At 33.5% G+C, this 13,040-nt stretch overlaps 1 protein-coding gene and 1 pseudogene across 1 annotated transcript; both read right to left on the bottom strand.

Moving 5' to 3' along the window:
- Window positions 1-13,040, bottom strand: part of LOC139976849 (uncharacterized) — a 40,886-nt pseudogene that overhangs the window by 25,603 nt on the left and 2,243 nt on the right.
- Window positions 2,422-12,383, bottom strand: LOC139976851 (fibroblast growth factor receptor 2-like). The gene is made up of 9 exons (XM_071985681.1): window positions 12,128-12,383; window positions 11,477-11,626; window positions 10,269-10,379; window positions 9,905-10,104; window positions 9,075-9,194; window positions 8,464-8,575; window positions 7,862-7,958; window positions 7,330-7,432; window positions 2,422-6,309 (listed from the first exon to the last, which is right to left on the bottom strand). The coding sequence occupies exons 2-9, from the start codon at window positions 11,541-11,543 to the stop codon at window positions 6,271-6,273; spliced, it is 849 nt and encodes a 282-aa protein (XP_071841782.1). The 5' UTR covers window positions 11,544-11,626; window positions 12,128-12,383; the 3' UTR covers window positions 2,422-6,270.

Here is a 13,040-nt window from a genome sequence, read left to right as displayed (position 1 = left end):
CAAAATTTGCTTTTGATATTGACAACATTTCTACGCGATAGTTTGGAACAATGATATTAATGCGTTCTATCTTTAGCTCGACTGATATAATGAATTATACACAGTAGTAGATCGTGATGCCATATGGTATAGCTTAGCTGATAATATTAGATACTCTTTGTGTACAACTGTGCCAGAAATTTATCCCAATTAAAGCACCTGGAAACTGGCTCCCCCTGAGGGTTTATGGTAATGGAAGACAAGCAATGGTCCCTCCCACCCTTTCCCAGCCCTCCTCTCATGAAAAAAACCTTAGTTAAATTAGTTAAATTATACTGGTTTAAAAGTGCAGCTCTGTATATTAATCAGTTTTTTTAAGACAAAGTACTCCAAAACTAGTTCATGTTGCAGAATATCTTAACTATTGTGCAGAGTGATAGAGGACCATCCTGAGGGACAACGACCTTTATCTCTGATTAATCAGGGAATCAGTGAAAACTTTCAGTTGCTTCATCAAACCTTGAGATAGTCTGCCAGAAAGTGAATGAGCCAGGTTTTTCCATACAGCGACGATGGTCTTTCATTTAGCAAAACTGTGTTACAATCACTAGAAAATACAAAAAAATTAAACTTCGTCTATGTTGTCTCTCTTTGAATTAGTCCTTGTAAAATATCTTGAAGAGTTTTAAGTACTGCGTCTTTGTTGTAAATATAGTGTTTCTTATTTTACCGAGTTAAGTGTGCTTGCATATTGTACTTGAGTAAAATTTTCAGTATACGATTGAAAACAATACTATACAAAGGCCAATTGGTCTAAAATCATTTATGGAATTATTTATTTGTGTACAGGTGAACTATACTGTTCCACCTGCGTATGTATGTAAACAGCTATTTTTACTTCCTTTGGGGTTAACATGTAACCTTTATAGTAAGATCAATATCATCAAAGCATGTATCCTTGAAATTGTTTGTTAGTATGATTTTCAGAACCTGAATACAGAATTTGGAAATTGAAAAATGCATTATTCACTTCTTAACTTTTCTAAGCTTTAAATCAATAAGACAAAAGTTTTACTCGATAAGCTAAAAGTGTTAGTTAAAGTGTTGTATGCCAAATTCACTTACACATCATTGCTTTAATTACCATTGGTATTAATCCTTTATTCTTTTCCGAGGTTCTTGTCCCCGGAGTTGGTCGGACTTGACATATATGTATGTAGAAACAACGTTCTTGTTTGTATTGTTGTGTTCTTTGTCTACCTTGACTTAATATTGCATTTGAACAGGTGGTTTGATTACAATCTTGGTCCATTAGTATTTCCTTTTGACATGATAAAACAAATTGCGTATCAAGGATCCATATTAACAACAAGTGTAACCTAAAATCATAATCAATATGCCACTCATCGATGTTGTTGTATAATATGGTGTTGTTGGGTATTATAATGAATGCAACCATGGACGTATAAAAAATACTGTTATTCCACCACGTTTTGAGAAAATTTGATCCATCCAAGGTTAAAGCTCTGGTAATAAAATTTGGTCTGTACTCGTGTTACAAACAGTTACAAGGTAGAATGTGAAAACAATTATATGGTTCTCAGGGTAGCCAAAATCAGCAATGCTAAAACATGTATGTGAAAAACAGCAAAATTTAAAAATAAATACGATATTTCACTCTTTAACACATTCATAACATCATAACACATGCCGCTGAACTATCTAATAACTAAACGTTCATAAGATGAACATGAACAGAAGAAGAGTCTCAAAGTAACTGACAATTCAGTGTATGTGCACTTGAAACCTGTGTTCCATAAAATTGTCAGAATTTCTTTGATATTGGCTTAAACTCTGAGAAAGTAACAGTAAATTGAATGGAATGTAATGAGGCTTAACTCTTAATTTTTTTACACAACTGTGCAGTCATAATATATGATGAAAAGTTGAACAGGTCTACGCTAAACTATAATTTGAGAGCTAATTAGTTGTTAACCTAGTACACTTGATGTTCTTGTATTCTACAATTGCAAGTCAGGGCATTCCATGTTAGCAATGGTACGAAAAATGTTATCTGGCAAGAACTTTTTTAAAAGAATATGCAAGTTGCATTGATAAATTCAGTTTGTTTGTTTGGTACTTTCGTACCCCTTGTACTCATTTCGTATGAGAAGTGCCAAATCTACCCCATCGAAACATCATGTAAGCAAGGTAGGGTACCATAAATACATGCACGCGCATGCGCATATGAACACGCATATCAACTGTTTTTGGTACTTATTTTACTAAGGTACATAACGCTAAATGTTTTTTTTTTTTTGAACGAGCTAAATAATTGAACGCTATAGGTAATTGTTGATAGAATGAAACGCAAAGTCAAAATATTAGCTATACAAAAAGACTGGGCCTTATTTTTTGTATTATCCGTGACCTATCAAAAAGAAAAACAGATATTACGAGAGGTAATTCACGATATTTCCGAAGACGTGTAGCAATGAGTTCCTACTTATTCGTAGTAAAAATCGTTGAAATCGTAAGACGTTGAAATTATAAAACCGAAAGTGTAGGAACAAGTCACATGTTGATTTGAAAGGACAAAATTAGAGAAGAATTTTGAAAAAGAAGTAACTGTGAACTTTCAATAGCGCACACAATTCATTTGGGAAATTTCCCCGAGCCGAACTGGTGTTCTGACCTTCATATTTGTTGGTTTGACCTACTTTTGAAAATAAACCTGAAGAACTTATTTAAGTAAAAATATCTCCGCCCACACTTCTTCATTGCTGTGTAAAAAGAATCACTTATGTGCGGTAACATGTTTTTAATCTGATGTCACTAGTTATTTATAATTCATTAATTATAACACCTTCAATTGTTACCTAACTTAACATTCCTTAATTATGTATCTATTGTAGTAACTTTAAAGTACTACACACATATAACTCAGAAAGAGGTATTTTCGTTCTCTGGAATGTATTTCAAACGCTAGTGGGAATACTGTACTTCAGCTTTAGAGCTTTTATCTAATTTTTTGTTCTCTGGAAATTATTTTAAACACAGAAATACACTGATAACTGACTAATAGGAATTAAACTTAAAGCGAAATGTATCATCAAAGCCCCGTATTGAAGCTGTCGCATTTTCTCAGCCTAATATTTCCCATTCCGATATGTAACACCCTCACCCCCAGGGCTCGTCATCTAAATACAATTCCATTATAAACATGTAGTATTGGTAATTAGTTGCAAAATAACATCTTGAACATGTTCAACGGAATACGGCTTAACCAATTAGCGTCGATGACGTAAATGTGACTCATATACATGTTTGATATTTAAGGAGAAAGTAGTAAAGAAACGTTCACCACAATAGGCGCATTTGCACTGAAAGTCTATCAACATCAATAACATATTAAAAGGACATTTTATCTTCTACACTAGAAGTAAGAAACTGAGAATAGTTATGGGATTAACACATAACTGGAATGTGAAGAATGCTAACATCAAGAATAAAACGTTTCACTAAACAGTAGCTATAATGGGATTTAATTAACATGTGCTATACTTGTCAACTAAAGTAAATGAATCTTCGAAAGTTAGAAATGTATCTACTAATCGGGTGCCGAATGGTGAAACATCGAAGTTGCTCTTACAAGAGCTAACATACATACCATTACGCAACAACATTACATCAGCTCCCTGATATAAAGCTACTGAAGATATACCAAATACGATGTAATCCCTGTATTTATGATTGGTTCTAGTACTGCAGTACATATAATTAGTGTTACATGTTGTTTTAGCGTTGTCCATGTCTTGCTGTACAAGTCAATACAATTCAGCACACTAAAGAGGGTTAAGAATGTACCAAAGAAATACAGGCTCAATCCTGCTATTTTGTTTGTATTTTTACAATGAAACTCACGTACAATACAACCGTGAGGGTAGGGTGGGGTTGTGAGACTCTGAAGTAGATTTTTGGAACTGAATGATAGTTTGGTTTCATTGTTGCCCCCCCCCCAAAAAAAAAGATCGAAAAGAAGAAAGAAAGAAAGAAAAATATGGAATATTGGCACCTAGGCTAGAATGTGCGTTGGAAATAATATTAGTTTTAAACCTGGTCTATCTTTTGATGATATTTTCCAAATTGAAATCACAACAAGGAAGTTAGACATCAAGGACCTATTCAAGAGCACGAAATATCGTCAAATGTATTAGTTTTTAAACAAAGGAACTACTTGACGGCAACGAAAGTACTAGTCATTAGTGTATTTTATTATCATATTCAGGATATGCGTATAATCTTTAGGCTAGCATTAGCCATGAGGCTATGACCCTGGGTGGATACGATATACATATCATATTTAACCTCAACATTTAGTATAATTCATTGATATGAAATATCCATATACAGTGTTGGAATGTATTTTTTTATATAACTCATCTTGATATATTTCATTTCATTACAATGATTTGGTACCAAATCCTGTCTTAGAATACACTGACACATATTAACCCACCCAATTCTGATTCTATATAAAACGTTGGTTTATACGGGTCGTATGTAAAAAAACAAAGTACATATTTGTCAAATACACAATTACGAATATACTCGTGATTCTCCGTCATCAAAGCTAAATTTAGCCTTAGTGTTCATATCATAGAGGGAGGTACTGGAAATACCGACCTTTGCAATATACCTTAAGATCGCGATAACAAGCTATAAAACCGAAACTAATGTGTACTTCAATATCCAACAATACATACTTAGAGACTAAGTGCAACCATTGAAATATTTATATAGGTTGACATAAAATAGTGATAAAACAGGCAGTGGCATGCCTGCTTATATACAGCACGTTGTTATATAGTCAAATAACTTCCATTGAACACATTAACAACGGCTATATGTAACCTGCTCTAGACAATATCTCAATCGTTGACTGTGTTTTGCATTGTAAAGAATAGGATGTTTAGACCAAACTATAAGTTAATTACATGCATGTTATGTTGTATTCTTTTAAGTCCACTCAAATGTGAAACAAAACAACCGAAGGTTATCTCAACGATTGCAAGGAAAATACTAAGAGCGCACTAATGCTAGGTTGGCTTATGATGGTTCATAACGTTAAAAACCGTATCTCGCAGTGACACTCTTTAATACTTCCAGTGATTGGAACTACTGTTTAACCCAATAGTATCCGCATTCGTTTGACAAACTCGTCGTAAGGTCTTATTACAGAATGCTAGTATAATTTAGTGTACACTATATATACACTTAGCACGTACGTACATACGTCGATGCAAAATCGAATTAGTGTGTGAGATGCACTGCAGTACGGTTTCCCTTAAAGTACGGATACGGTTGCCCTAGTTAGCATAACCAACCAAATGTATTTCCAGATTTTGTGTGTGTGCAGAATATTGACTTTAAGTGTACTAGAGATGAATCATATAAGAAATTAGTCTGACTGTAAAGGCTTGGGAAGTATTGCCTCCGTGACCTATGACGTCATAGGGTCAAAGTAAAAGAACCAAAAACGGCAGTTTGACCATTATGCGCATGTCAAGATAACAAATTTGCACAAACCCTTAAAATATTATGTGTGATAACAAGCGTATCATGTTAATAGTGCATAAATCAATACAAAACTTCAAAGATAACCTATTCGAACGTTATACTTAAAAGTAAGAACTCAAGTTGATATTGAAAATTAACTTACTCTAGTAAGATATAAAAATACATAACAAAGACAATTGAAGCAATCTTGGTGTACAGTATACCGTCTAGTTTTTCTTATCAGCACTTCTCATCCAAATGTCTTTGTTTTTCGCCAACAATGTCCAAAGCTGGTATGTGTTCCATATTTGTGAGGTAAGAAACTGGCGTTCCAGAAAGGTCGTATTGGAAGAGCAAAAGGATCCGCTACCAAATGTGTGTACTAGGGAAGGGCCTTAAGAGTGCCCAGCCTCCCTTTAAGAAATGTTGTCATGAGTAGGGGTGTTTATATATAATAGGCTGTCACATTTCGCGAAATTCTGCAAACTTTGAGAAAACAAATTCATTCATTACTTTTGTGTTAAAATACTCATGTTACAGTGTTACTCATCACTTCATTTTAAATACAGACAAAACTCAGCATTTATAGGTCGCCGTAAATAAATTGTTGTAGTTCTTTTAATCAGAATGAGTAAATGGTAAGAATTATTGAGCTATGCATGTTTTCACGTTCTGTCTAGAGATTTGCTTTATTGCTCAACTATACTTGATCCAACACGACAGCTGCAAACTTTAGCGATAAAGAGAATGACTGTAGGTTTTGGTGTATATCTGTGGAAGAGAATATGTTACCAGTGGAGTTAATAGTGAACAGTAGGATTAAGAAAAGTCGCAGCTTTCAACTTATTTGAATAACAATAGTCAACAAAATCTTGACCATCTGGCTGAATTAAAATTTTTTGCTGTAATAGTTAAATGTACGTGATAAATCACAAACCAAGCAGTTGGTTGGAACGCTTTGTAAATATAGACTGTAAATACTTCGAAAATAGAAATTTTTCACTGTTTCATACAAGCAGTTTATTTTGCGTCTTCCTGTAGGAAATCTTTAGTCAATTCTTACCAGTCTGTGAAAGACTTTTCTTTGTAAACAGTTTGGAAATTAACTATGGTTCTGTAAGCTTTAAGCTTTAAGTTAAACAGAAAAGAAAATGAAAGTAAAGAAATTCAGAGAGGCAATTAGCCTACAAGAAATAAAATGACTGATACGCTAACTCTCAAATCCTTTGCTTTAAACAGACAACCTTTAAAGAGCAATAGAGCAATGTTTCATGGTTGGTCTTTTGAAATGTGAATACAAAACAACTAGGAATAGACACCTAAGATATAAGCATGCAATACACGAATTAATTTCTTCTTGGTCATTCTTTCTAGTATTTTCGAAATTTTGTTCAGCGACTATTAAATATTATGAGGCGAACTGAGTGAAATTAATTGATTCAAACTTATCCTTCAACCCAATCATAAAATTAAAACGTACATTCTTGTTACAGAAGTGTCGTAGGAGCCGTGCTCGCACTATTTATAAAATGTTTAGTAGTAAAATAATTTGAACGTAAGACATTTCTGCTAATACTTCGCTTCTCTTAATCACATTCCACAAAATGAGTTAAAGTATGCAAAGTATGCAGAGTAAACTTTCCTTAGTGATATTCTTGAGAGAGTGCGTATATTTTCTCTAAATCGTGCCTATATATAGTGCATAGAGTAATATTGTTCATCATTGCATCAAATCAAGACTGTTAATCTCTAAATTATTTTATTATCGAAACAATCGAAATCTTTACTTACGACACTTTCACCATCAATAAATCGTTTTAACCCTTTTTTGAGCTTCGCCAACTTGATTCTCGTTTCGGGTTGAAGGCAAAAACAACGTTTCATTAACAGGTAGCTATTATTGGAGTGAGGAAGACAATGGTGAAATACTGTGCATTTAATTTAAAAAGAGACAAAAAAAAATAAACAGACAAACACGAGGATAAAGAAAAGAAATTGACAACCAGTGCTGTGTCAAAGTTTAGTCATGATGCAACATAATTACTTCGGATGTGAAAAAACCCAAGACAGTCAGAAAAACATCAAAGTTTCGTCAGAAGACAACAAACAGTTGACATCTGCAAAATATATATCTTACGTTACAGAATAATAAAGACTATGATTATCTAAGTGAACATATCAGGGGTTAAAATGGTATGATTACCCTTCAGAATAGGCACAATTTAACTGGAAATTAGTATAGTAGTACAGATTACATTGAAATTAGCAAAAATGTTATAATACGATGTTAAATTGTGCTATATTTAATGTGTATAATGCTTACATTTCATTTGGACAACGGTTTGGTTGCGACAGAGGAGGGCTTTCATCAAATGCAGATTTAATGTCGCCTAATGTTCTCTGGATAAATGGTGTCCCACCTGCGACAAGAAAATAATCCGTGTAGGCCTATGAACAATAATTCAGTCAAGGACAGACAAAACGAATTGTTGATGAAGAAATCATGTTCATAGAGTGTTCTCGTAAATGTTACGCAGCTTGCTCACTTCTATATACTTGCATGTGCGATTTAATTTTGTTACAATTTGAAATCACATAGTAATTACTTAAGAATGTTTTTAATAACCGACTAAAGAAGAAATTGTACCTCAGATCTGTAGGAAAATGCCAACTGGTTTAAACGTTTAAAATCTTGAACTATATGCAAGACTCATACTAATGTAACATATCATTTCATTCATTTGTCAGGGTTTTCAGTCATTTATGCAACAAAAATACAAAGTGAGCTTTTATAACTTCATTTGGTGCAAGCAATAGAGAGAATACACATAATATTTTGTTTTTCTGGCTCAGTGAAACAGTCAGTGAAACATTCTTTCTAGCATGGTAGCTTCCTTGACCAAATTGGTATCATCGTTATTTTACCGTTTGAGTAGACCTCCCACATGAATACTGCAAAAGACCAGGAATCACTCGAACGACTGTATTCACGTTTGAATATTGTTTCTGGTGCAAACCATGGGAGCCGGCTGCATCTCTGCAAATTATAGTATAGTGTCAGTAAAATATATACATTTACGTGATACCTCGTAAATTTTAAAACGACTTAATGTTATAGTGGAGGGTACAATGTCATCGGCGATCTATTCTGATGGAAGCAGAAAAACGTTTTGAGGCAGCTAAGCCTGAAGTACCTGCGACACACACAAAGAGGGGCACTTTTCCAAGTTTACATTGAAACATCTAAGTTGGTTAGCGCCATCAGTTTTATATAAATTACATGATTTTGATTACATGATAACAAGATTGTGATTTTAACTTCCTTTAGCATTCAAATCAACTAACATATGTTAACTATGTACTTTATCCACTTTAAGAAAGTTTAATTGGACATATAAGAAAATTAAATATATTTTACAAAGTTATCAGTTCATGCGATGTGATGTTTCAAGTTGAAGTAAATATAAAGTGGATCTTAAGCCAAAATACACATTTTGAGTTATTTGTCCCACATAAGGTTTCCATACAGTACGTACCTCAAAGTCTATGCCGGATATAAACTTCTTGGTGGTAGAACAGGCGTTGAAATCATATAATTTACAGACATCTCTGGAATTCATAAGAACCTTTTTGGCACAAACTCCAGGATGATCGCACTGAGAAATTATAATCAGTGGAATATAATCATCTGAACTTACAATATCACAATAAATATACCTATACCTAATGCAAGTGCTCCTTTAATAGAAATCAGATATATATATATATATGGGCACGATATATTTACTTTAGTCATGAAATATTGCAACTACCACAATATTTCTTGACGTATTTTATTACTGATGCGTGTGTTAGAGTGATAAATCAAATAACAAGTTTATGTCTCGTGGGCAAATATTCGTCTGTGGTCTCGATGGAATTTAACATGAAAATACAAGAATGCAATTTTATATAAAGATAATTGACTAGAATAGCATTTCACCCAACAATACTTGACTTTATCTGGTTGGCAACGCATAGGTATTAATTCTAGAATGTAGTAACTTTAAAGTAAAGGAACCCAAATATATTTGTATCATATTAAGAATCCTGTAAATTAGTTGTGCGTCAATATTATTAACCTTTCGTCCTAATAGACACATTTACACGTATAGTTCTAGAACTATGAGAGGAGCAGGTCAAATATGATTATGCCTTTAGCTATTATTTCACTTGCTTAGGCTAACGTGTTCTTCAGACGGTAATCGAACACCATCATTGAGAGCAGGAACGCCAGTTGGTGGTGACGATCACTAGAAATAAAAACATGGCTGTTTTTATTGACACGTTTTACATTATTAGCTAGCCTATACGTTTCACAACTTACGTCTATTGATTCTAGAAAAATCATTGCATCCAAAACCTCATAGCAGAACGACGCCAACTGTTTTATTTTTACATACGCGGTAGCTGAGTCATCATGAGGGCTGTAAATAGATGTTGAATATTCACATCCATCTGAACTTTGACCCAGGAAGTCTTTCAGTGTTCCATTTGTTACATATTCAGTGTAAATGAAGTGAGGGGCTGTCAAGAATACAATATAAAGAAACGTATTTTTTTTCAAACATTTAACAACAAAGATGTTTTCTCTTACATTAAATTTTGGGATTCGTATCACGAAAAAGAATATCAAGTTTTATTATTTTATAAATAAAAAAGAATTATAAAAAAGGGTTTTATTACGGTACTTTTATTAGTGTCACATCCCACGATGTCGACAATATTCACATGTTTTGGTATGCTACGAAGATATTCTGCAAACAATCGAATCTCACACCAATCATCCCTTGATGAAGAATCTGTAATATAAGGAAGAAATCATAAGCCCAAAGAAATGAACAAGAAGAAAGAAATAACCAAAAAAATAAATATAAATAAATAAAAGAGGGAGAGAGGGAAAAAACATGCACAAACACACACAGGTATGTGAATATATTCATAATTACAACTCTGACGGTTGTAGACGTGTGTAACCGACAAAAGCTCAGCGATCTTTGTCTAAGCTGATTGAGTGGCTAACGGTTTTATATGGATCAAGAACTTCAACACGTGAATGTACCCAAATAGTCACAGTTTTGGTTAGAATTGGAGGGACAGGGGCTTCTGTTCACCAGTAAGAGAGTACCAGCAGAGGCAGAGGTTACCGACATTGTACGAGCCGTGAACATTGTCGTTTTGTCGATAGACAACTGTGGGCATGTCTACGCACTGTATTCGTGCGTGTGCATGTGTGAGACAGGGAGGTGAAGGGGACATTAGAACATTGGTTTTCCTAGTAATTTTGATCACCTTACGATGTTATAGAATGTGATGTATTAAAGTCTTGGTCATCTGGTTGTATTTACTGCCCCAAATATGATATCGTCAAATTAACCATGTAGTAGACATCAGATCATTTATTGTTGCACATGAAAATCACGTTATTATAATAATAATAGTCTACTTTCAACTCACCCATGTCTGGAAATGATTTGGGCGGGGTAAAATACGAAGGAAAATATATATGGGAACATTTCATAATATGTAACATTCTAGTACCAATGAACCTTAGGATCATATCTATCATACGTCTAATATTCCAATCTTCCTATTATGATATATATATATATATATATATATATATATATATATATATATATAGCTATATAGCTATATATATAACTATATATATATAATTAAATACATAAATAGATATCATTTACTCGCATGGTGAGATAATAGAAATAATTAATACATTATTTCATAACCAATTATTTACAGTAAATTTCTATGGGGCACAAACTAAATTAAAACTCTTTTCTTCCCTTTTATATCAAACAATTGTATAACTATTAAATAGGCGAAAGAAATAACAACATTCACGCATGTTTAAAAACTGTTTGGTTAATATAATAACCTGGTAAAGTGTTGGCTATAAAGGGAGGTCTGTTCCCATTTTGAAGAGAAGCTGTCCATCTTATCATACGTCCTGAGCTCTGCAGACGTTTCTCAAGCAAAATGTCTGATCGATGATAAACAACGTTGTCTCCATAAAAGTACACAATATCTATAAATGAGACATGGAAATGCATATAATATTTTAAATATTTCTTTGAAAAGCTGATGAGACTTAAATGTACATTTTTGCATCAGCTAGTTTTTATACAAAACTTGAGTGCATATTTTATAGCCTACAACAGAAATGATGAAGAAATGTTAAAGGTAGACTTTCAAATACAATGTAAAGTGACAAAGGAAGATTATTGCGTAATGGTACGAAAATGCAGCAAAGCCTGTCTTACTCAGTTGATATATGCATGCAGGCGTCTGATCAAAACTACATTACGAATACCTTGCAATACACCCACCCACACAATAAGTAAAAAATATCCTAACAATTTAAGTCAGAAATAACGTTATATCCATTTATGTCGTCTCTAACAACAATTCTTTGGTTACTATCTAAAGCCATCGTGTTTCTCTAATTTCAAGAATATATAATGTACGACAATTGATGCATGTGATTGTGCTTTGTCTGAAACGATTTTTAAAAGAAAAGAACGGAAACCTTGTAATTCATCTGGCGATTCATATTGTACATTTTCGTGTATTCGGTTCTCAGAAATTGGTAAATCCGGTAAGGGAGTTCTATGAAATCAAATAAGAAAATGTAGCCTTGGGATGATAGGCAAGTGAGCAAAATAAGGGCTGACTAGAACAATTTTCTTACAAGAATTAATAGAGTTTAGATCAATAATTTAATGCTCTTTTCAAACAAATATATTTAATATAAATATTTCCATACTTCCAGGTCCTAACATGAAGAAAAAGAAAATTGAACACCACATAAAAGTTTAAGACTGTTTATTTACTGGAAAAGCAGGACCGATTTAGATTTTCTGTGATAAGTTTCTTGTGATACGAAGGAAACACCACTGAGGCGCCAAGCAATACACTCAACATTATGCAAGTCTTTAGATGTAATCTACAACACTTAAGTGGTGGGTACAATTTTGAGTGTATGGATACTGAAGGTTTGGTAATAAGGTAATAACATATAAATGTAGCAATAACATTGGGATACTCACAACTGAACTTTAAAGCTACGTTTTCCTTGAAGAAGATAGAAGAAAGAAAGAGATCAATGTCAGAAGTTTTTTTGTATTCTACAAATACCCATGCACGCCTAGTGTGTAAACAAGAGAGCTCTTTGCTAACACTGCTCGCCCTGATGGACTTATTATCGGTACAACCACGTTTAATAAATACAAGTGCAACATGGAATCTAAAAGCATATGAACTGAAATTAAAATGAATAAAAAACGGCAATTTAATACGGGATAGATTTTGTTTCAAGAATCAGCTATAACTAATAACGATGAGTTTCTTTGCAAAAACAAAACATGGATTATTGAGTCTGGATATGGGTAGGGGTAGGTGAGAATGGCAACACCGTGGTCAGGTGCCCCGTGTCTGGTGAG

The sequence above is a fragment of the Apostichopus japonicus genome, chromosome 12 (assembly GCF_037975245.1).
Source record: "Apostichopus japonicus isolate 1M-3 chromosome 12, ASM3797524v1, whole genome shotgun sequence".
Classification (NCBI taxonomy): Eukaryota; Metazoa; Echinodermata; class Holothuroidea; order Aspidochirotida; family Stichopodidae; genus Apostichopus; species Apostichopus japonicus.
Note: the sequence above shows the minus strand (reverse complement) of the source record. Positions and strands in the feature narration are given on the sequence as shown.